Source organism: Oncorhynchus nerka, linkage group LG28, assembly GCF_034236695.1.
Source record: "Oncorhynchus nerka isolate Pitt River linkage group LG28, Oner_Uvic_2.0, whole genome shotgun sequence".
NCBI lineage: Eukaryota > Metazoa > Chordata > Actinopteri > Salmoniformes > Salmonidae > Oncorhynchus > Oncorhynchus nerka.
In genome coordinates this window covers 54,045,632-54,071,286 of record NC_088423.1, presented here as the reverse complement: position 1 = coordinate 54,071,286, position 25,655 = coordinate 54,045,632, and the positions used below count along the sequence as shown (strand labels likewise).

Below are 25,655 nucleotides of genomic sequence, written 5' to 3'. Positions count from 1 at the left end.
GAGAGACAGAAATATAGCATTTAGATGGGAGTATTGTTGTTCCATTAGAGAAAAATATGAGCAACATGGAATAGGGATATTAATACGGCATGGTGTACAGCTGAGACAATTTATGAATCTGTAGGTGTAACTACAACTTCCATTTAAAGAAAGATACCCTCAGACTGCCTCTACAGTTTTATCAAGTGCAGTGTTTAGACCCAAATGTCTTCCATGAAGGTCTGGCTGGAGTAAAACCTTTCTGGTCAAAATATTGCACTTAATAACACTGTGGGAACAAGTAACTGGATGTGCGTACACTACTTCTGAACTAGTAATTATGACAGTATAACATCACAATCTGATGATTTGAGATGTCAATGTGTGTCTCAGTCAAGTCCTATGCAATTCCTATTCTGACTCATAATATAATGTGATTTCCCCAACAGGTACGGTTCTGGATGTGTTCCGGAGGTGGCCAGAGGTGGGCGCTATCTTTGTGGCTGGTGGAGAACAGCACAGGACCTAAGGAGCAGCGCAGACTGTGGCACTCTGCCAGCGAGCCCAAGACGGAGAGAGGCTGGAGACTCATTATGCTTCCTCTCTACGGACTTGTTGACTGGTAAGGCGAATCAAGTTGCTCCATTGACAGACTGACAAGTGATTTGGCCAATCACGGCCTTTGGAAAAACAGAGTGCAGTGTATGAATATGTAACACGGTCAAATTGGGGCACTGCTTCATTAGATTGTGAGATCATAGGATCATACTACATTTGAAACATGCATCACGTCAAAGCATAAAAGAACCAGCAAACCACAACGATGCATTGTGTGTTCTTTTAGGATGAAAGAAAACACATTTCGCCTTTCAGGTCCAAAGACACAGTAATGCATAGCTTTTTTCTTCAGTTCTTCCTTCCGAATTTCAGTATTTACATTACATTTTAAGATAAGCCTCCCTTTCATCATGGGTCCCAATATTCTCCTTATCGCTCACTGTATCACCCTGTATTTTTAAAATAGGGTAGTAAAAATCGATACAGAGGCCTCCATTCACCCGCCTTTTCCTACAATTAGCACTTGATTTTTTTGTTCTTCAGTGTGAGGACCTGATATTAAAAAAAATTTAAAAAGAAGGAAAAAGGTTGGATGACTTGTTTCATCTCGGCGTGCTTGATTGGGCTCTCTTTATCGTTGGAGCCAAGCTAATCCTGGTTTTCAGATATTGATTCAGTTTCTATTTCCGGTTTTATGGAGTTTGTTCTGCTCACGTTCTTAATTAAAATGCATGTCCTTGCACCTTATGAACTCAAGTGGATTTTTTTCGCAAGCACAGTATGTGAATGTCTTCAGATTTGGCTCCCAACAGTAGTCTGTCATTTATATTCTCTCTCCTCTGTGTTCTGCAAATGGAAGAGAAAAGAGCAGTAGGTGAAAAACACAAACTCAGGTTTTTTTTTTTTTTAATTGGTTATTCTACCAACTCTGTGTGGCGCACATGCTTGGGAAAATAGGTAATTCAGTGTAGTAGATTTGTACATTCAGTACAGGGTCACAGTAATGTAAATTGTGGTCTTCGTGGTCATCCATCAGTGTTCTATCTATTTGCAGTTTCTAATAGCAGACTATTATGACATGTCCTACTGGAGTACTGGCGTAAAACTCATTATTCAGGTTGCAATCAACAATGTTGTTTTTGAAGTATGTATTTGTGCTAGTAGAATACTTTAGTACCACGCTTGAAATTTAAACGTAATTTCCATTTGAACCAGCATATGCAGATTTTACTGCGGAACAACTGCCATTAAATGTCAATCGTGTTACAACACTGAACTTAAGCGTTATGGATTGAATCTAGCCTTTTTTTTTATTTTATCCTAGACTTGAATGATACACTTAATTAAGGAAGTTTATCACCAAGCAGATATACTTCATCTTCCCCTCATCTCAAGGACTTGATTGATGCAGCTTGTGGTCATTTATGTTGTGTTCTAAATCCAGATTGTCTCTACTGTTCAAAGATCAGATTTTGTTTCTCCTCAGGTTCTGGCTCCAGTTCAGCGCTGACAATGGACCAGGTCCAGGATCAGCCATTTGTCTGGATAACATCTCCTTCAGTATGGACTGCTTCCTGGCCTGTGAGTATTTCATTGATGTTCTACAGCACACATAATTTGTTATTTGACTTAAGCATTTTTTTTTATGACAGACAAAACAAGGGCTTTGGACCCAATCAACACATAACAAGTAATACATTCATATCTCCTCAACTTACCCACAATACCTGCTTACAGATGCCGTATCCTGCACAGCAGTAAATGCACGCTTCTAGTGTATTGAAGGTTTAAAAAGGCTTCTAGAGTTTAGAATTTCCACTATAAAATGTCAAACCTGATTTGCCCTAACAAGACATGTATCAACCCCTGCAAAAAATGCCATTAATTATAATCCACATTTTAATTCACATTTCCTATTGCTGTAGGATTATTTTACTGCTGTGAGATACTGAACAAAAATATAAATGCAACATGCAATAATTTCAAACAATTTTACTGGGTTCATTAGTTCATATAAGGAAATCAGTCAATTTAAATAAATTAGGCCCTAATCTATGGATTTCACATGACTAGGTAGGGGTGCAGCCCTGGGTGGGCATTGGAGGGCATAGGCCCACCCACTTGGGAGCCAGGTCCAGCCAATAAAATTAGTTTTTCCCCATTACAGGGCTTTATTGGACAGAAATACTCCTGTCCGGGTGACTGATCTCAGACAATCCCACAGGTGAAGAAGCAGAATGTGGAGGTCCTGGGCTTGCATGGTTACATGGGTCTGCTGGTTGTGAGGCCGGTTGAACGTACTGCCAAATTCTCTCAAACAAAGCTGGAGGTGGCTTATGGTAGAGAAATTAACATTAAATTATCTGGCAACAGCTCTGGGGGAAATTCCTGCAGTCAACATGCCAATTGCACGCTCACTTAAAACTTGAGACATCTGTGGCATTGTGTTATGTGACAAAACTGCACAATATAGATTGTCCTTTTATTGTCCCCAGCACAAGATTAACCATTTTTTTACTAGGCAAGTCAGTTAAGAGCAAATTCTTATTTTCAATGACAGCCTAGGAGCAGTGGGTTAACTGCCTTGTTCAGGGGCAGAACAACAGATTTTTACTTTAACAGCTCGGGGATTTGATCTTGCAACCTTTCGGTTACAAGTCCAATGCTCTAACCACCTTTCGGTTACAAATCCAACGCTCTAACTACCTTTCAGTTACAAGTCCAACGCTCTAACCACTAGGCTACCTGCCACCCCATGTAATGATTATAATGTTTAATCAGCTTCTTGACACGCCACACCTTTCAGGTGGATGGATTATCTTGGCACAGGAGAAATGCCGACTAACAGGCATGTAAACAAATTTGTGCACAAAATTTGAGAGAAATACGTTTTTTGTGCATCTAACATTTCTGGGATCTTTTATTTCAGTTCATGAAAGCTGGGAATAACACTTTACATGTTGTGTTTATATTTTGTTCAGTATAAATACGGCATCTGTAAACAGAGTTTACTTGTTTAAAGCAAAAATTTCAGACTTTCAATAGCAGAAGACAATTTAACAATTTATTTAAACCTTATATGACTGCTGTCCCTGTACAGGGATCAACATCAGGGGAAATTTCAGAGTGACAACTAATAGTACTCGATATAACTCAAACTTTCATTAAAACACACATGCAGGGTACTCAATTAAAGCTACACTCGTTGTGAATCTAGCCAACATGTCAGATTTTTAAAATGCTTTTCGGCGAAAGCTTGAGAAGCTATTATCTGATAGCATGCAACCCCCCGAAATACCTGAAGGGGACGTAAACAAAATAATTAGCGTAGCCGGCGCTACACAAAACGCAGAAATAAAATATAAAACATTCATTACCTTTGACGAGCTTCTTTGTTGGCACTCCAATATGTCCCATAAACATCACAATTGGTTCTTTTTTTTCGATTAAATCCGTCCATGTATACCCAAAATGTCCATTTATGAAGCCTGTCTGATCCAGGAAAAAACAGCTTTCCAAAACGCAACGTAATTTTTTTAAATTAAAAAAGTTGACTATAAACTTTGACAAAACACTTCAAACTACTTTTGTAATCCAACTTTAGGTATTAGTAAACGTTAATAATCGATCAAATTGATCACGGGGCGATCTGTATTCAATAGCAGCAAGTCTTGAAATCATGGTCGATATTCTGCCTTTCATAACTTCCCCCGGTGTACCCGATGACAGGAAGTGCCTATTGCTCATTTCACCAAGGATTAACTTCAACCCAATTCCCAACACTGGCGACATCGTGTGGAATCTGTAGGAACTGTAAACTGGGCGCAATCTATTTTCCATTGCCATAGACATACAGAGTACTGGCGGAGGGATATATATATATTTTTTGTGAACAATTTTCCTTGGGGTTTTGCCTGCTACACACGTTCTGTTATAGTCACAGACATGTTTAACCAGTTTTAGAAACTTCAGACTGTCTTCTATCCACACATACTAATCATATGCATATACTATATTCCTGGCATGAGTAGCAGGACGTTGAAATTTTGCGCGATTTTTAAAAAAAAGCTTTAAAAAATTCACATGCTCTTTAAGAGGTTTTAAGTCAATTAAGAACAGACTATAATTTACATTTACAATCTGTCACAATTATAGTGACAATGTCAAGTCCTGACCTTAGTTCCTTTTTATGTCACTCTTTTCATTTGGTCAGGGTGTGAGTTGGGGTGGGCATACTATGTTTTGTTCTGTGTTGTATTTCTATGTGTTTGGCCTGGTTTGGTTCCCAATCAGAGGCAGCTGTCAATCGTTGTCTCTGATTGAGAACCATACTTAGGCAGCCTGTTTTCCCACTATGAGTTGTGGGTAGTTGTTTTCTGTTTTGTGTGTATCACCTGACAGAACTGTTTCGTACTCGTTATTCCTTGTTGTTATTTTGTTGAGTGTTCAGTTTTGATTAAATTTACAACATGAACACTTACCACGCTGCGTTTTGGTCCGATCCTTCATATTCCTCATCAGACGAAGAGGACAGCCGTTACAGAGAAATGAGAAATAATGGCTGTAAGCTTCAATTATATGTTAAAATATCTACATTTTTGGCCCGTTTAATGTTTTTTTGCTGCAGTGTATAAATTCTTCTAGATGTTTACCAAATATACAATCATTCATGCACAAATAATTTGTGTGTATATGCCTTGATATCGGAGAAGGACTTTCTCCTGCTATATTCATACTTTAACGATTGTTATGTTCTGGTTAAGTATTTGAACAAAATACCTAATAAGCAAGATCATTTTAAATATCTTACCCGCTAGCCCAGCTCTAGACAAAATACATATCTTGAATTATGACTAAAGTCAAACATTGACATTATTTACTTATTTCTTCACCTCTGGTATCATTGGTGAGATATACACTTATCTCTCCTACATAATATCAGTATAGACAATCTCTCACTGTCCACGATATGGGTGAAGTCCGGGAGCTTAAGTGTCCACATATTCTCATACATATTAAAGGTCAAAACTTGTCTAGCCTTTCCCACTTTATCCATAACGAAGATTGGGATGTTATATCAGTGGAGAAACAACAGCGTCATGACATTTGTGTCTCACATTTGGAGAAAAGAAAAGAGAGAAAGACATGCTCTATATCCCTCTGTCTTTCCCTAACTCTCTCAAGTAACTGCTCTGTGCCCAGAATAGCAAGCTGCCACTGATGCCTCTTCGAAGACGGACAGTGAGTCAGTCATTAAGGAAAAACGGGTGTGATTTAAATGACTAAACCCATCTGCTTTGCTTTATCTTGGCCAGGTCGCAGTTGTAAATGAGAACTTGTTCTCAACTGGCCTACCTGGTTAAATAAAGGTTAAATAAATACAATTAAAAAATACAAAATACCGAAGGAGACAAAATGAGGTTCTGCGGGGCGGAAATCTGCGGAAATCTGAAATCTTCTCCTAAAGTACAGTTGATTTCACTAATTAATCTGCCTGCTCAGTCAGGTAGGCAGAAAGTAAATTATGAATCGAGGTCTGGCTCTGATGAGGATATGAATTCAAATTGAAACAGGAATGGGGTGATTGTGTAGTTCACTGTTATTACTATGTTATTCATATCGTATTAAAACAGGTGTAGAGATGGGCCTCAGTACTAGGTGTATAGTATAGTATTAAAACAGTACCATTGCAATCACCCTATATCAACACTACCTCATATGTCCCACTTTATATGTATATACTATTCTAGTCATGGCTCATCTGCTGTACACTCCTTTTCTGTTCACATACTGTCCATACTGTCTATACACCATTCACATACATACACATTATATTTATATTCCGGACTCCGGTCCGGAAGCTACTTTTCTGCACTTCTATCCATTTTGCAATGGGGTTTTGTACCATGTATTTACATACTGTAGTTGTTACACTGCTTATACACACTGCATATTTATTTATATTCTGTGTTCTTGACATAGCTGGCTCCCTCTAATATATCTACTGCTGTACATATCATTCTTAGTATATGTTGCGTCAATGAATCCTGTATATATACAGGTATAGACCGCATTTGGATTACGGTTGGATAATGCTATTTGGGTTGTTAATTGGATTTGTTCCGACATTTCTTGATTTGTCTTAATTTGTCTGTTTTTATTATTTGTGCACTTGTTTGATATTTTACTGCATTGTTAGGGGCTACTGTAGTAACACAAGCTTTTTGCTACACCCACTATAACATCTGCTAAACTGTGTACATGACCAAAATAAACTTTGATTATATTTGATTTTAGGATCAGGGCATCTACAGTGCCTTCAGAAAGTATTCATACCCCTTGACTTTTCCACATTTTGTTGTATTTTTTTCTCATTCAATACCAGATAATGACAAAGTGAAGACATGTTTTTAGAAATGTATTCACACCCCTTTGCTATGACTCTCCAAATTGAGCTCAGGTAAATCCAATTCCTTTGATTAACCTTGAGATGTCACTACAACTTGATTGGAGTCCACCTGTGGCCTATTCAATTGTTTGGACATACTTTAGAGAGAAACCCACCTGTCTATATAAGATATCTCATTTGACAGTGCATGTCAGAGCAGAAACTATACAATGAAGTCCAAGGAACTGTCCGTAGATCTCCAAGAATTGTGATGAGGCATATATCTGGGGAAAGGTATAAAACAATTTCTACAGTGTTGAAAGTTTCCAAGAGCACAGTGGTCTCCATCATTGGGAAAAGGAAAAAAATATGAAACTACCCAGGCTCTGCCTAGAGCTGGCTCTGAACAAACTGAGCACCCGGGCAAGAAGGACCTTGGTCAGGGAGGTGACCACTGACACAGAGAGTTCCTTGATTGAAATGGGAGAACCTCCCGGAAGGACAACAGTCTCTAAAGCACTTCACCAACATGGGCTTTATGGGAGAGTGGCCAGACGGAAGCTACTCCTGAGAAAAAGGCACATGACGGCACGCCTGTACTTTGCAAAAAGTCACATGAAATACAGATCATAAGGCAAAAGATTATGTGGTCTGATGAGACAAAAATGTTGCTATTTGGTCTGAATGCAAAGCACTATGTCTGGAGAAACCAGGCACAGCTCATCACCTGTCTAACATCATCCCTACCAAAAGGAATAGTGATGGCAGCATCATGGTGTAGGGATGCTTTTTAGTGGCACGGACTTTGAGTGTAAGGGTTTTCTTCTGGTGAAAGAGAGGCGGACCAAAATGCAGCGTGGTGGTTATTCATGTTTTTAATAAAGACGACTATACATGAACACACTATACAAAACAAGAAATGTGAAAACCTAATAAACAGTCCTATCTGGTGCAAACACAGAGACAGGAACAATCACCCACAAAACCCAACACAAAACAGGCTACCTAAATATGGTTCCCAATCAGAGACAATGACTAACACCTGCCTCTGATTGAGAACCATATCAGGCCAAACATAGAAATAGACAAACCAGACACACAACATAGAATGCCCACCCAGCTCACGTCCTGACCAACACTAAAACAAGGAAAACACATACGAACAATGGACAGAACGTGACATTGAGACTGGTAATGATAGAGGGAACAATGAATGGAGCCAAATACAGGCAGGAAAATCCTTGATGAGAACCTGCTTCAGAGTGCAAACAACCTTAGACTGGGGTATATTGTGTAGATGGGTAGATTGCATTTAATCCATTTTGAATTTGGGCTGTAACACAACAAAATGTGGAATTGGTCAAGGGGTATGAACACTTTCTGAAGTAAATGGGTTGACATCATCTATCACCAGGCAGATCCTCCTCCAGATGGATCAGATCTGGCGCTCATTGGATGTGGCAGGGCTTGCAAATCATTACAGACTACAAAGGGAAGAACAAAGGGAATCACAGCCGAGAGCTACCCAGTGACACGAGCCTACCAGATGAGCTAAACTACTTCTATGCTCGCTTTGAGGAAAATAACACTAAAACATGCAATGAGAGCATCAGCTGTTCCGGAAGACTGTGTGATCACACTCTTCGCAGCCGATGTGGGTAAGACCTTTTAAACAGGTCAACATTCACAAGGCTGCAGGGCCAGACTGATTACCAGAACATGTACTGCGAGCATGCGCTGAACAACTGGCATGTGTCTTCTGACAAAGGGCTTAAGTTTGATCCACCTGAAAGGACAGAACAAATAATACAACAAATAGTGTTAAAACTCAAATATACTAAAAATATATATATATTTTTCGATGAAATGTTTAAAAAAGGTATACCTTTGAGAATGATATCATAAGTAAGACTGGTGGAGTTATGTCACACATGCGGTTAACACAGACATATGGAAATGTCTGCTCTACCCAAAATTACAACCAACTAATTGCGAAATTATCATAAAAATGGAGGAGGCAAGTTGAAGGGGAAAAAAGTAAGAAACTTGTCTGTCGGCCCTGCATTAAAGAACGTAAATTGTTAAAGAAAAGTGTGATAAATAAAAACCTACACCAAATTCATTTAATGGCCAGAAAAATTGATAGATGTGCCATATACATTTCAAAATAGTTGGGAGGAGATTTTCCATGGCACATGGTTTATGAATTGACACGCAAAACAACGTCGGATACAAAACATTGCATTTTTCAATTTAAATTAATATACAAAATTCTTGCAACCAATAGAATGTTATTTATATGGGGGATACAATCTTCCCAGCTCTGCAGATTTTGCTGTGAGGAGGCAGAGATATTAAATAATTTATTTTGGTATTGTCATCATGTAGCTCGTTTTTGGTCACAGGTCCAGGAATAGCTGAAGAATTGCAACATTTGCCTAGAACTAACACTGCAGATAGCAACACTGGGAGATTTGAAAAGTCATAGTCAATCAATCAATAATATCAGTATTTTAACTAAAATGTTTGTCTTTAATTTACAATCTGTCAAAGCTATGAGAATAGAAAGGTTCAGTACTTTTGTGAAACATCACAGCACAGTTGAGAAAAATATATGGCAAATAGAAATCCAAAATGGATGGTGTTAGGAGATAGATGGGAGGCGTTGAATGGAGCTGAAGGGTGGGACTAATAACAAGATAACTAATGTAAAACATACGGGGTCTGTAAAATGTACATAGGTTCAGAAATGTTGTGAAATAGCACTGTTACAAATAGAAACTGGATAGACATCAAACTGGATAGACATCAGAAATAGAGGAAGGACTAACAAGCAAAATATAACTATTATAAAATAGATTGTGTCTGTAAAATGTGTATAATATGCATAAACTGAAGGTAGAGGCCTAAGTGTTGTTGTTTATTAGTTTACTCCAATGGGGGAAGGGTGGTAGGGTTTGCGGGAATGATAAAGGTATATTCTAAAAAAAAGTATGTATATCTATACAGGTACGTGTATGTATGTATCTATGTATGTATGTACAGTGAAGGAAAAACGTGTTTGATCCCCTGCTGATTTTGTACGTTTGCACACTGACAAAGAAATGATCAGTCTATAATTTTAATGGTATGTTTATTTGAACAGTGGGAGACAGAATAACAACAAAAACATCCCGAAAAAAGCATGTAAACAATGTTATAAATCGATTTGCATTTTAATGAGGGAAATAAGTATTTGACCCCCTCTCAATCAGAACGATTTCTGGCTCCCAGGTGTCTTTTATACAGGTAACGAGCTGAGATTAGGGGCACAATCTTAAAGGGAGTGCTCCTAATCTCAGTTTGTTACCTGTATAAAAGACACCTGTCCACAGAAGCAATCAATCAATCAGATTCCAAACTCTCCACCATGGCCAAGACCAAAGAGCTCTCCAAGGATGTCAGGGACAAGATTGTAGACCTACACAAGGCTGGAATGGGCTACTAGACCATCGCCAAGCAGCTTGGTGAGGAGGTGACAACAGTTGGTGCGATTATTCGCAAATGGAAGAAACACAAAATAACTGTCAATCCCCCTCTGACTGGGGCTCCATGCAAGATCTCACCTCGTGGAGTTGCAATGATCATGAGAACGGTGAGGAATCAGGCCAGAACTACACGGGAGGACAACTTCACCGCATCAAAGGACGAGGCCATGTACCGTCAAATCTTGGGTGAGAACCTCCTTCCCTCAGCCAGGGCATTGAAAATGGGTCGTGGATGGGTATTCCAGCATGACAATGACCCAAAACACAAGGCCACAAGGCAACAAAGGAGTGGCTCAAGAAGAAGCACATTAAGGTCCTGGAGTGGCCTAGCCAGTCTCCAGACCTTAATCCCATAGAAAATCTGTGGAGGGAGCTGAAGGTTCGAGTTGCCAAATGTCAGCCTTGAAACCCTAATGGCTTGGAGAAGATCTGCAAAGAGGAGTGGGACAAAATCCCTCCTGAGATGTGTGCAAACCTGGTGGCCAACTACAAGAAACGTTTGACCTCTGTGATTGCTAACAAGGGTTTTGCCACCAAGTACTAAGTCATGTTTTGCAGAGGGGTCAAATACTTATTTCCCTCATTAAAATGCAAATCAATTTATAACATTTTTGACATGCGTTTTTCTGGATTTTTTTGTTGTTATTCTGTTTCTCAATGTTCAAATAAACCTACCATTAAAATTATAGACTGATCATTTGTTTGTCAGTGGGCAAACGTACAAAATCAGCAGGGGATCAAATACTTTTTTCCCTCACTGTATGTATGTATGTATATGTATGAATGTTTATGTATGCACATGTATGTATATGGACAAGTATATTTACCAAAAAAAGATATGGGGATTGGAAATGATGCAGACAATTACATTGATGGAAGCAACAATCTTTCCGCAATATTACTCTGGTCCACCCCTATATATATTAAGTCTTCACTGACATTTTCAACCTCTCCCTGTCCGAGTCTGTAATACCAACATGTTTTATGCAGACCACCATAGTCCCTGTGCCCAAGAACACTAAGGTAACCTGCCTAAATTACTACAGACCCATAGCACTCACGTCTGTAGCCATGAAGTGCTTTGAAAGGCTGGTCATGGCTCACAACATCACCATTATCCCAGAAACCCTAGACCCACTCCAATTTGCATACCACCACAACAGATCCAAAGATGATGCAATCTCTATTGTACTCCACACTGCCCTTTCCCACCTGGACAAAAGGAACACCTATGTGAGAATGCTATTCAATGACTACAGCTCAGCGTTCAACACCACAGTGCCAACACATCTGCCATGCTGATCCTAAACACAGGGGCCCCTCAGGGGTGCGTGCTCAGTCCCTTTCTGAACTCCCTGTTCACTCATGACTGCACGGCCAGGCACGACTCCAACACCATCAATAAGTTTGTTGATGACACACAGCCTGATCACCGACAACGACGAGACATCCTACAGGGAGGAGGTCAGAGACCTGGCCATGTGGTGCCAGGATAACAATCTCTCCCTCTATGTGAACAAGACAAAGGAGATGATTGTGAACTACAGGAAAAAGAGCACGCCCCCATTCTCATCGACAGTGCTGTAGTGAGCAGGTTGAGAGCTTCAAGTTCCTTGGTGTTCATATCACCAACAAACTAACATGGACCAAGCACACCAAGACAGTCGTGAGAAGGGCACGACTAAGCCTATTCCCCCTCAGGAGGTTTTGGAATGGGTCCTCAGATTCTCAAAAGATTCTACAGCTACACCAACGAGAGCATCCTGACTGGTTGCATCACTGCCTGGTATGGCAACTGCTCGGCCTCCGACAGCAAGGCACGACAGTACAGAGGGTAGTGCGAATGGCCCAGTACATCACTGGTGCCAAGCTTACTGCCATCCAGGACCTCTACATCAGGCGGTGTCAGAGGAAGGCCCTAAAAATTGCCAGACTCCAGCCACTCTAGTCATAGACTGGTCTCTCTGCTACTACACGGCAAGCAATACCGGAGCACCAAGTCTAGGTCCAAGAGGCTTCTCAACAGCTTCTACCCCCAAGCCATAAGACTCCTGAACATCTAATCAAATGGCTATCCAGACTATTTGCATTGCCCCCCCCCCCCCCCACCTTTACACCGCTGCTACTCTGTTGTTATCATCTATGCATAGTCACTTAATAACTCTACCTACATGCATATATTACCTCAACTAACCGGTGCCTAAGCACATTGACTCTGTACCGGTACATTGACTCTGTACCGGACTCTGTAGCCCCCTGTATATAGTCTCACTATTGTTATTTTACTGCTGTTCTTTAATTAGTTACTTTTATTTCTTATTCTTATCCATACTTTTTTAACTGCATTGTTGGTTAGGGGCTCATACGTAATTATTTCACTGTAAACCTGTTGTATTCTGCGTATGTGACTAATACAATTTGACTTGATCTGATCAAATTCGATCAGTCTGCACGATCAGCATTAGCTATATGGATCTTTCTCACATTGTGATGCAACCCATAATATGTTGGAGTAGGAAAACATAGACTACCGTATGCACATTATGCAGAGTATCCACTGTAGGTCACCGTAGCGACTCCAAAACTAATGTCACTGGGAATGTGGCTTCCACTGTTTTTCTAGGCCTGGCACACATGACTGGATCATCAGTGCAATGTCCCTCCCTAGGATTGGAGAGTGCCAAGGACTGCATTTGGTTGGGAACAATTGGCTGCTCCTGGCCAAAGGCAATAGAAAAAACAGATTTCTGCAAATGGCCAATCTGTCATTTTAAGAGGTGCATTAGTCATGGTGCAGACCATCCACTTGAGACAATCCCACATAAACGGAGATATAATCATTGTATACTTAAAACATTACTCAACACAGACAGGTCTAATGCTTTATCAAGGGTGTGCAAGGAATGCTAAGGAAATATAATTTGACATCCCCTTCCCATGTGGCATTCCCTTACACACACCCTATCCATAGGTGTTGCTGTGCATTATAATGCATTTATGTAACCCATGTATGATCAGCCATTTTGATTCAATTGAAAACTTTCTACATAGACTTATAAGCTTGATAATAGTGCATTATAAAGGCATGCTTATAAAAATTGGTAAAGCTGAATAGCTCTTGGCATTGAGGAAAGCGTTAAGAACAAATTCTAATTTACAATGAAGGCGTAGGAACAGTGGGTTAACTGCCTTGTTCAGGGGCAGACCAACAGATTTTTACCTTGTCAGCTCAGGGATTCAATCTAGGAACCTTACAGTTACTGGCCCAATGTTCTAACCACCACCTGCCGCCCCAAATATTAACATAACATAAATAATGGCACAAAGTGTATATTTTCAGGAAATCTGCTGTAAAACTGCACACAAAAAGTTATTTAAAGCAAACGTATTTGTTTACCTTTTGTTAATGAAATACTTTTTCAGCTAAAGACCCCTGTGCATATTAAATTATAGTTTTTAATCCCGGTGCTGTTAGTAAATGTGTTGCAGATAATTGTATAGCTAATAGGCTATGTGTTTGTAGACCGACTGAGGTGAATGAAGCTACAGCAACCAATGAGATAACGGCTGGGGTAATTTTTTGCTTGTTTTTGCTGTTCTCCAAATAGCATTTTAGAGTTTTTAAATTGTATAGAAATGCAGTAGCTTTAATTTGAATATTTTTTGGATTGAACCCCCCCATTTGATCTAGATAGTTTGTGTGTATGTATTGATATGTAGGCTACATGTGCCTTTTTTATGTATGTAGTGAGCTGTACTTCTGTATTATGTCATTCTATATCATGTTTCATGTTTTGTGTGGACCCCAGGAAGAGTAGCTGCTGCTTTTTCAACAGCTAATGGGGATCCTAAAAAAATACCAAATACCCCCACACTCCAAAAAAGTGTTAAATATATTTGAGATTCTTAAAAATAGCCACCCTTTGCCTTGATGACAGCTTTAGACACTTTTGGAATTCTCTCAACCAGCTTCACCTGGAATTATTTTCCAATCGTCTTGAAGGAGCTCTCACATATGCTGGGCACTTGTTGGCTGCTTTTCCTTCCCTCTGCAGTCCAACTCATCCCAAACCATCTAATTTAGTTATTCACAAATGTGTACATATTTCCTTAAATATCCTGTGTTGTGTGATTATTATTTTACCAGGTACTGCTGGAATATCTACCAATGAATGGCATGTCCATCTTTTTTTGAGAAATGACATGTCATTCAAAACATTTAAAGTATTTATAAAGCACATATAGCGCTCACTAGATTAGGGGCTGCAAAAACATTTGACTAATGACTAGTAAATGGTTTATAAATGTGGGAGTAATGATAATAACTGCAGTGACAGACACACCTCAATGTACTTGGGTATACTGCATACCAGTTGATAAATGAGAGCCTGTAGTAGCCATTTATTAACTCAGCCAATGCGAAGAAGGTAACAACACTTTTTTGACTGGATCATTTCAACGAATCATCATAACACATTGGTTTCTAAATAGCAACAGGGGTTGGCTTTCATTGGAATAATAGCGTTAACCCTCAAATCCACTAATTCATGTCATTCCAGAGACGTTAATAGGAGGAGCGCCCACATTTTTTCTTGCCACCGTTGTCTGAAAATCATAGCTACCCACTATGGACAGGCGCAAATGACAAAATCACTATTACTAAACCGAAGATATTGACCTTTTATACTAACACCACCAATCTGATGTAAAAATGTATATTTCCTGTAGTTCTTGTGTGGTGAAAAGGTTAGTTTGTTTAATGTACTAAGACGTTCAGTCTACCATAAGGAATTGAGCTTTTTTGTTTTTTATATATATATATATATTTATATATATTATTATTATTTTTATTCAATAACAAAGTACACATGTATTTATCGCTCTAAAGTTTTTTAAATGTATTTTATTAACCGATCCACCACCCCCCGAAGTGTTTTTTGTTGTTTGTTTTTTTTTACAGCTTTTCTACGACATTTACATACATTTTATATATACATTTTATATTTACATTTCACATACACATTTTGCATACATGGCACTTTTATATAAAGCAGTAACATACCAATAATGCATTACCAAACATAAGCTCTTTAATTCCAACCCTCAGCCACACTCAGCCCATCCCACCGATCAGCATGGACCACTCTCATTTGGTTTCCATGTGCCATACATTTTTAAATTGTGCTGTGATGTTTTACATCATTTTTTTAACCTTTCTAAACGTATAGTATACACAGATTGTGAGGTAAAGATGAAAACCTTTCTTACGAGTATTATTTGGCTTTCCAAATCACCCAACACTGCAATTTTCAAGGTTAATTTTAAGTGCATGTTGTGATTTTTTAACCATTCCTAAACCTGTGACCAGAAACAAGCTACGTAGTGGCAAAACCAGAATAAATAATCTATTGATTCTGTCTCTTCGCAGCAAAATCTACAGAGCTGAGATTGTTGTATGCCCCATACAGTATATATAGAATTCTGTTGGTGGCAGGAATATTAAATACAAATACTATTCACCCCCCCCAAAGGCAATATTTTGTTGAGCCAGCAATTACAGCTTCAAGTCTCTTGGGATATGTCTCTATAAAGCTTGGCACATCTAGCCACTGGGATTTTTAACCATTCTTCAAGGCAAAACTGCTCTAGCTCCTTCAAGTTGGATGGGTTCCATAGGGGTACAGATATCTTTAATAACCGACTGAGAGCTGACAAAAAAGCTACTCTTCAGCAGCGATAATAGCTCAAATTGGACAACTGTTTTCAAAGATTTAGCCTGTTTGACAAAGTCAGCACTTCGACACCAAAACTCAGCTTCACACCTGCGAGCTACAGTGAGTTTAAAAACAATTGGAGAAACAAGAGTAGACCTTCTTATTAACGAGAAGCGGCACAATGAGACACTTGCTCACAATGATAAAGTCAGGCACAATGGAGATTCTAATGCACCTTATTCATACGGTTGTTTTTTTAGGCAAGCAAGAATTAGCATTCAGAGGACATTATGAGGGTAAAGAATCAGCTAATCAGGGAAACTACTTGGAAATAGTGGATTTCTTGGCTGAGCATGACAGCACGTTAGACTGCCATTTGGTTACAGCTACCGTGCTCACAAGCACTTCCAGCAAAATCCAAAATGACCTGATACACGCGGTCGTGAATGTAATGACAGGTGTCATGAAGGTAGAATTGGTGAAATCCCCCTTTGTAACCATCATGGTTGACGAGACGATAGACATCAGCAATGTAGCCCAAATGTCTTATGTGTTGCGTTACACTACCGATGGTGATGTGAAGGAAAGGAAATTTGAGGATATAACTGGGGATAAATGGGCAGAAGCGGTTGCTGCCTGAATGATCAGCTTTTTAGAGATATGTGAATGCAAGGCCAAAGTTGTGGCTCAGTGTTATGATGGGGCTGCAGTCATGGCCTCTGGTATAAACGGAGTACAAGCCAAGGTGAAAGAAACTATCCCACAAGCTCTGTTCATTCATTCATTGATATGCGCACACTCTTAATCAGGTGATGTCGCAAGATGCTGGTAAACTAATAGAATGCAAAAAATATTGGGGTGGCATAGCAGCATTTTTCTGAAGATCTGTCAAACTACTGGATGAAATATGCCAGCGAAGACTACCCAGAGTGGCGCCAATACGATGGAACTTCTCCTCACACTTAGTTTGCACTGTGTATGAAAAAAAGGCTAAACTCATTAAACTCTTTGAATACATAGTGGACCATCACGATGACTTTGATGAAGACACCGTTCACAGCGCAGATGGATACATGATGCACCTGACAAGCTTCGAGTTCTGCTTTCTGCTATCCGCGTTCTACTCCATATTTGCATACTCCGACATGCTGTTTGTAATATTGCAGAACAGGGAGTTTGACATGCAGTTCTGCTTGTCCAGGGTGGACGACTTCTGCAACACCACAGAGAGGGAAAAGGTCAATTTGATTCCATCTACGAGGACACTGTGAATGAGACCGGAGTACCAAGGGGGCGCACAACACATATGCAAGGAGACATTCCCAGGCAGTACCAACAGCAACACAGTGCTATCAGCGACAACATTGTCAGCTAAGAAACAGATTCAATAACCATGAAACGCTTATGTTCCTTGCCCTCCTTGACCCACAAATGTTCCCAATATATAGGGAAAACCAAGATTTCCAAGCGCTGCGTTCTCAAATCTCAAAGAACGCTATGGCCCTAATTTTGATTTGCCGCGGCTTAAAACAGAACTCAACGTTGTGTACTCAATGTCTGACTTCGAGGGTAAGAGCCTGCCTGATCTGCCCCACTTTCTCCAGCAGAAGAGACTAATTGATAGTATGCACCAATTGTATCTGCTTACCTGTCTAGTTTTTACCATTCCAGTGTCCACTGCGTCAGTAGAAAGAGCATTTTCTAAACTAAAAAGGATCAAGACATATTCCAGGAACCCCACTGGACAGGCGCGACTGTCAGCTCTGGCTTTGATCTCAATCGAAAATAACTTCTTTCGGTTTTAAAATCAAAAGACAAGCTATATGAACCTGTCATTGCCGATTTCATAGAGAAGGACAGGAGAATGGACAGTTTAAAATCATATTCATAATGGTGAGGGGACTTTTTGTTTTCATCTACAGCTTGCTTTTTGTTGCTATCTCGTTCATATCATTTTGAATACAATGTGTAAAATATTATTTGAACTTTAGATCAATGGTTGTGTGGTAAAAACAAGGTAATGACATTGCAATTGGAAGTACTGGGTACTTGACATTCTGTGTTGTGGTGCATTTCTTTATTGTTGCATGCTGGAGATAGAACATCGAATACAGCGCAACTTTTTTCTCTCTGACAGCATGTACTGTCCGTGGTCTTGAAACAATGTGAGTAGTTGTGTGTTTGAATTTATTCCGCCGCTAGGGATATCTCTGTTTTCTTTATATTTTGGTTAGGTCAGGGTGTGACTAGGGTGGGTACACTAGTTTTCTATTGTCTAGGGTTTTTGTATGTCTACGTCTTGGTCCGATCCTTATAACGAACGTGACAGAAGATCCCACCACAAGAAGAGCAAGCAGCATGTTCAAGAGGAGTGGACATCCTGGGTTCGGGAGAAAGATGAGTGGAGGACATCCTGGACCTGGGAGGAGGTAATGACAGGGGACAAGACCCTGATATGGAATCAGGTGGAGATAGCGCAGGAGGAACGGCGACGATACGAGGAGACACGGCTAGCATGGAAGCCTGAGAGGCAGCTCCCCAAAAACTTTTTTGGGGGGGCACATGGGGAGATTGGCAGAGTCAAGGGTTAGACCTGAGCCAACTCCCCGTGCTTACCGTGGGGAGCGTGTGACTGGTCAGACACCATGTTACGCAGTGATGCGCACGGTGTCTCCAGTTCGCATTCATAGCCCGGTGCGCTCTATTCCAGCTCCTCGCATTTGCTGGGCTAGAATGGGCATCCATCCACCTCCTTGGACCAGGATATCCTACGCCGGCTCTGCGTACTGTGTCTCCGGTGTACTGTGTATACAGTTTCTAGTCCAGAGCATTCGGCGACAGTTCCCAGTACAGAGCCACAGTCCGGAACCTCCAACGGCGGGCCACAGTCCGGAACCTCCACCGACGGTCCACAGTCCGGAACCTCCACCGACGGTCCACAGTCCGGAACCTCCAGCAACGGTCCCAAGTCCGGGGTCTCCAGCGACGGTCCCCAGTCTAGGGTCTCTAGCGACAGTCCCCAGTCCGGGGTCTCCAGTGACGGTTCCCAGTCCGGGGGCTCCGGCGATGTTCCGCAGTCCAGAGCCTCCGGCGATGATCCACGGTCCGGTTGTACAATGGCGGAGGGATCAGCGTAAAGAGGGGGGGCTGCGTCTAGAACCGGGGGGGTCGTTGTACTGTCACGCCCTGACCTGAAATATCTCTGTTTTCTTTATATTTTGGTTAGGTCAGGGTGTGACTAGGGTGGGTACGCTAGTTTTGTATTGTCTCAGGTTTTTGTATATTTAGGGCTTTTGAGGTCTAAGTGATTTGTATGTCTATGGTGGCCTGATATGGTTCCCAATCAGATGCAGCTCTTTATCGTTGTCTCTGATTGGGGATCATATTTATGTAGCCATTTCCCTTTGGTGTTTGTGGGATCTTGTCTATGTCTAGTTGCCTGTCAGCACTCATTTGTATAGCTTTATGTTTCGTTTTGTTATTTTGTTAGTTTGTTCAGTGTTCATTCTTTAAATAAATAAGGATGTACACATACCACGCTCCGCCTTGGTCGGATCCATATAACGAACGTGACAGACTGTTTGTTTTGGCAAATGATTATTTGAAACGACCCAACCGTATTATCTTCTAACGTGGTTCCGCTATTGATATTTGCAACCATTGTGTACGTGTGTTGCTTCTGTGAGCCACAGCCGAGGCGTGGCTTAGGACCGTTTGACTCTGTCATCAAATAATCGCTTCTCCTACATAGGTCTCAAGTCATGCTCTGTATACACAGGCATCCAAGGACTCTATCTATATGTATGACGTCAAATATTTTTCCGCAACTGAGGGACTAGCTCCAATAGTCACGGTTCGCCACTGGAAGGAACTATCCTGCTTTCCATGATCGTCCATCTATTGAACTTTTAGTTTTCTTCAAAATGTAGTTAAAAAAATTGCCTATAAGCTTATATTTTGGGTTCTGATGAGCTACGACAGTTGAATTAAAACCATGAAGCGTTTATAAGTTATTTTCTTCAAGAATCAATGGGTACATATCATTATTTTATAAGTCCAAAAATGGATATAGCAACTGCTGATTGCCCCTTTAATAAAACAGCTATCAGAAAAATCGGTGATAGTAATAAGAGACAAGTACAAGTGTTCATGCAAGGAAGACAAGCACAGCAGCATTAACAGGTGGGCTCTATTTTAACAAACCTAACGCAATGGTAAATCTTAGCTCTGACGGTAGCGTTATAGGTTCGGGGGTGTGTCAGAAATATTGTTTATATTTTCACAACTGGAATTATGGGCGCAGTAGCTCGTGATGGAGGGAAAAAGCTGGGTTTTGATGAATAAACAAGTGTGTTGAGTGTGTTGAGGCTTGGCCCCTCACTGGCCAATCAGAATGTGCTCCATGGCTAAATATGTGGTTGATTCAAGTTGTGTATTTATGGTCTTTTATGTATTGTGTTGTCATCAATTCAAATTCGAATTGTTAGTCCATTATAGCCTAGTTCGTTAAATAGTCTGCCCTGAATTTGCGAGATATGTTGAACATGTTTGCAGTCCACATTGTTCTAATTGCATTGCTTTAATATAAAAATACATTGTTAAAATGTAGGCTACATCATTCACAATGATATATTATTATTCATTTAAACTTTATTTTACTAGGCAAGTTGGTTAAGAACAAATGATGATTGATGAAATGATGATCTGATTTACAATGTCAGGGACACAGCTTTTAACTTGTCAGCTCAGGGATTTGATCCAGCAACCTTGCAGTTACTGGCCCAACACTCTAACCACTAGGCTACCTGCCACCCCAAATATAGGGGCTAGGTCTACTGTAAATTGCAGTCTGGAGATAGTCAATACGAAAGATTACATTCACTACGCTCTTGATAAGGCCTAAAAAGACATAGTATAATTCTAATCATGTTGTAATAAAAACAAAACAAAAGCTTGTTTTAAAGAGGCTATGTCTAAAAACAGTTAGGGTTGTAGGCACCATAATACAGACAAGGCAACAAGCGTTTTACGCACATCCAAATAAAGATCCACTATAAAGAGAAAGGGGGAATGTCGCTCACATGTGTAATGTTTTATCAACATCATAGGACCATTTTACAGATCATATTTGCACTTCTCCAGAAATAGCAGATTAATTTGCATCCTGCTGGGCATGCACTGGTTGAATCAATATTGTTTTCTTGTCATTTCAATTAAATGACATAGAACCAATGTGGAATAGATGTTGAATTGATGTCTGCGCCATTTGGGATTGCATTCGAGCCAGGTACATTCTCCCCCTAAAGGCAAATTAAATCAAATTGAATGAAAGACATGTTTTTTAAACCAACAACAATATTTCTAAATATGATTGGGTCAGAAGCATAATATCATGAAGCACTTCTCTCATGCCATTGAACTATGTACACATGTCGCCCTATATTTCTTTAATCATAACATTTACATGTCTATACAAAATACTAGGCTCCTGTCAATATTATCGTTGCGTACGTGCGAGGCACATTCTCAAAGAAATCTTCCTTTGATATGGCATTATAGGAGGACTGAATAGTGAGGAGCATGTCTCGGAAAAGGGGGCTCTTTAAACATGGGTATGGATAGCCTACTAAATATTCCAAAGCACTCTCAGTAGACCATTTAAACCCTTTATTCAAAGGCTAATGATGCACCTATGCGCTGCTGCTCAATAAGCCTTGATTAAGAGGAAGGTAGGCTATGCTTGTTTTTTTAGACAAATTAAACAAAATGGGGGGAAACAAATCGTTTAAAAAATTATTTCGAAGTACGAGATTTACCACCACAAAAGGCACATCTGTCCTTCCATGGACACTGTGCATCACGGCTGGATAGGCTGCGCTTCCACTCTCAAAAGCCATGCATTTATCAACAGTGTTACCGTTAAGACCTGCTTTTTGTTGGTCTTAAAGCTGCAATGTGTAACTTTTTGAGCTACCCGACCAACTTCACATAGAAATCAGAGTTATACTGTAGATCTGTCATTCTCATTGAACACAAGTCTATGAAGTAGTAGATATGTTCGATGTGTGCTATTTCTATACTCTATACTTCCTGTTCATATGTTCCATTTCGGCTTCTTTTACTTTCACTTTTTTTTTATACCAGCTTCAAACAACTGTACATTTTGTCACATAAAAACAAGATTAAAAGTGACAATTTCATGCAGCACTAATGGGAAGGTATAAAAGGTGCGACATGCACTACATAATTTCCTGGTTGCTAAAACACATCAAATATTGCCACCCCTCCCTCTCAGAGCAAGCGAGCTGATGTTAGACAGGTAAATTGCCAAACCTGGTGTTAAGGCTGGAAAATGCCTGTGCACCAGTTTTTACATGGCAAAATTGCAAATTATTGTGGGTTTGACACTTGTGCCTCCTTAGCGCCAGCCACAAGTAAAGCCCAATAAGTTTTTGCTCTAAGCTGACAAAGAACTTCTGTCAAATGAAGTATGAAATCAATGTTTAAGAAAATCTTGTTAGTAATAATGTCATGCTCGCCATAATAACTAGACCAAAGCACAGTGTGATCTGGGTTATTTTTATTTCTGTGTGAAACACAGCAAAACAAAACAATAAGCGAACGAACGATACATGAAGAAAATGCAGTGTTCACAGGCACTACACAAAAACAAGATCCCAGAAATAACAGGTGGGGAAAGGCTGCCTAAATATGATCCGCAATCAGAGAACGATAAACAGCTGCCTCTGATTGGGAACCATTCCAGGCCAACATAGATATATAATCACCTAGATGACCCAACCTAGTGACACCCCGACCTAACCAACATAGAGAATAAAAAGCTCTCTATGGCCAGGGCGTGACAGTACCGCCTCCCCAAAAGTGCGGACTCTGACCGCAAAACCTGACTAGGGGAGGGTCTGGGTGGGCATCTACCGTCGGAGGAGGCTCCGCTCGCGGATACCTCATCATCAATGGCGGCTCTGGACTGTGAAACATCGGCGGAAGCTCCGGACTGGGAACTGTCGCCGGATGCTCTGGACTGGGAACTGTCGCAGGAAGCTCTAAACTGGGAACTGTCGCCGAAAGCTCTGGACTGGGAAATGTCGCCGGAAGCTCTGGACTGGGAACTGTCGCCGGAAGCTTGGTGCGTGGGGCCGGCACTGGTGGTACCGGGCTGGAGACACGCACCTCAGGGCGTGTGCGGGGAGGAGGCACAGGACGTACTGGACTGTGGAGGCACACTGGAGGCCTGATGCATGGGGCCAGTACAGGTGGCACCGGGCTGGTGACACTCACCTCAGGGCGAGTGCGGGGAGGTGGCACAGGACGTACTGGACTGTGGAGGCGCACTAGAGGTCTGGAGCATAGAGCTGGCACAACGCGTCCTGGACAAATGAACACCGTCACGCGGGAAGCTGGCACAAGACACACTTTGCTCTGAACGTGCACTGGAGATACGGCACATAGAGCCTGCGCAGGATATCCTGGATCGAGGAGGCACACTGGAGACCAGGCGTGCTGAGTCGGCACAACCTGTCCTGGACAGATACCCACTTTAGCACGACAAGTGCGAGGAGCTGGCACAGAACACACCGGGCTGTGAATACGCACTGGAGACAAAGTGCATATCACCGCAGAACATGGTGCCTGACCGGCATAACAAGGTGAGTACGGGGAGTTGGCTCTGGTTCAAACCCTGGCTCCGCCAACCACCCCGTGTGCCTCCCCCAAAAAATATTTGGAGGCTGCCTCTCGGGCTTCCGTCGGGGCCGCAAACCCCGGTGTCGTCATTGTTGCTCCCTCGCTACTTCCGCCTGCTTCCAAGGCAAGCTTCTGTCTCCTGCCATAATCTCTTCCCACGTCCAGGATATCCTCCACTTCTGGCTTTCCTCCTGGGCACGCTGCTTGGTCCGTTGTTGGTGGGATCTTCTGTCACGCTCGCCATAGTAACTGGACCAAAGCGCAGCGTGATCTGGGTTCCACATATTTTTATCTCTTTGTGAAACTCACAGCAAAACAAAACAATAAACAATAAACTAACCTTGATGACAATGCAGTGCTAACAGGCACTACACAAAAACAAGATCCCACAAACAACAGGTGGGAAAAGGCTGCCTAAATATGATCCCCAATCAGAGACAACGATAAACAGCTGCCTCTGATTGGGAACCATACAAATCAAATCAAATCAAATTTTATTTGTCACATACACATGGTTAGCAGATGTTAACCTGTTGCTCCTACCCTCTACTTTTTTGAACATTTTGTTAAAAATCGCGCAACATTTCAGCGCCCTGCTACTCATGCCAGGAATATAGTACGTTCATATGGTTAGAATGTGTGTATAGGAAACCCTCGGACGTTTTTAAAACTGGTTAAATCACGACTGTGGCTATTACATAACGTGCGTTACATCGGAAAGCGCAGGAAAACCTGATCACAGAAAATGGAAATAAATATCCTTGCGCCACTTCCAGCAATTGTTAACAGTGAGCCGAATTAGATAAGACTGAGCATTCAACTCCCACAGCATCCCCATGTAGTCGAGTATCTTGTGAATTTAATCATCTTTGATTCTTGGTTGAACCGAAAGAGGGGCACCGCTTACCTCCGGTCTCCGCCCAGATCATTCCGGAAGAGCTCTCTCCCGAAATTTTTTCCAAGACGACAGCTAATGATATATACATCGCCTACGGATGATTTTTATCGCTTATTAACGTTTACTAATACCTAAAGTAGCATTACAAACGTATTTCGAAGTGTTTTGTGAAAGTTTATCGTCTACTTTTTGAATTTTAAAAAATGACGTTACGTTGTGAAATCGCTGTTTTTTTCGTTTATCACACAGTCTACATATAACGATATCTTGGCTTTATATGGCCCGATTTAATCGAAATAAAGACCCAATAGTGTTTATGGGACATCTAGGAGTGCCAACAAAGAAGATGGTGAAAGGTAATGACTGTTTTCTATTTTATTGTGCGGTTTGTGTAACGCCGAAATGCTAATTATTTTGTTTACGTCCCCTGCTGTGCTTTTCTGTTGTAGTGTATTGGTGCATGCTATCAGATAATAGCTTCTCATGCTGTCGCCGAAAAGCATTTTAAAAATCTGACTTGTTGCCTGGATTCACAACGAGTGTAGCTTTAATTTGATACCCTGCATGTGTATTTTAATGAACTTTTGAGTTTTAACTAATACTATTAGCATTTAGCGTAGCGCATTTGCATTTCCAGAGCTCTAGTTGGGACGCAAGCGTCCCAGGTAGAGGTAAGAGGTTAATGCGAGTGTAGCGAAATGCTTGTGCTTCTAGTTCCGACAATGCAGTGATAACCAACAAGTAATCTAACTAACAATTCCAAAACTACTGTCTTATACAGTGTAAGGGGATAAGGAATATGAACATAAGGATATATGAATGAGTGATGGTACAGAGCAGCATACAGTAGATGGTATCGAGTACAGTATATACATATAAGATGAGTA

At 40.9% G+C, this 25,655-nt stretch overlaps 1 protein-coding gene across 1 annotated transcript in view; it reads left to right on the top strand.

Annotated features, from left to right (window-relative positions):
- Nucleotides 1-25,655, top strand: part of alk (ALK receptor tyrosine kinase) — a 768,505-nt gene that overhangs the window by 645,780 nt on the left and 97,070 nt on the right. Inside the window, exons 9-10 of the mRNA XM_029621021.2 lie at nucleotides 429-601; nucleotides 2,024-2,118. Coding sequence (XP_029476881.2) covers nucleotides 429-601; nucleotides 2,024-2,118 — 268 coding nt within the window. The remainder of the gene's footprint in view (nucleotides 1-428; nucleotides 602-2,023; nucleotides 2,119-25,655) is intronic.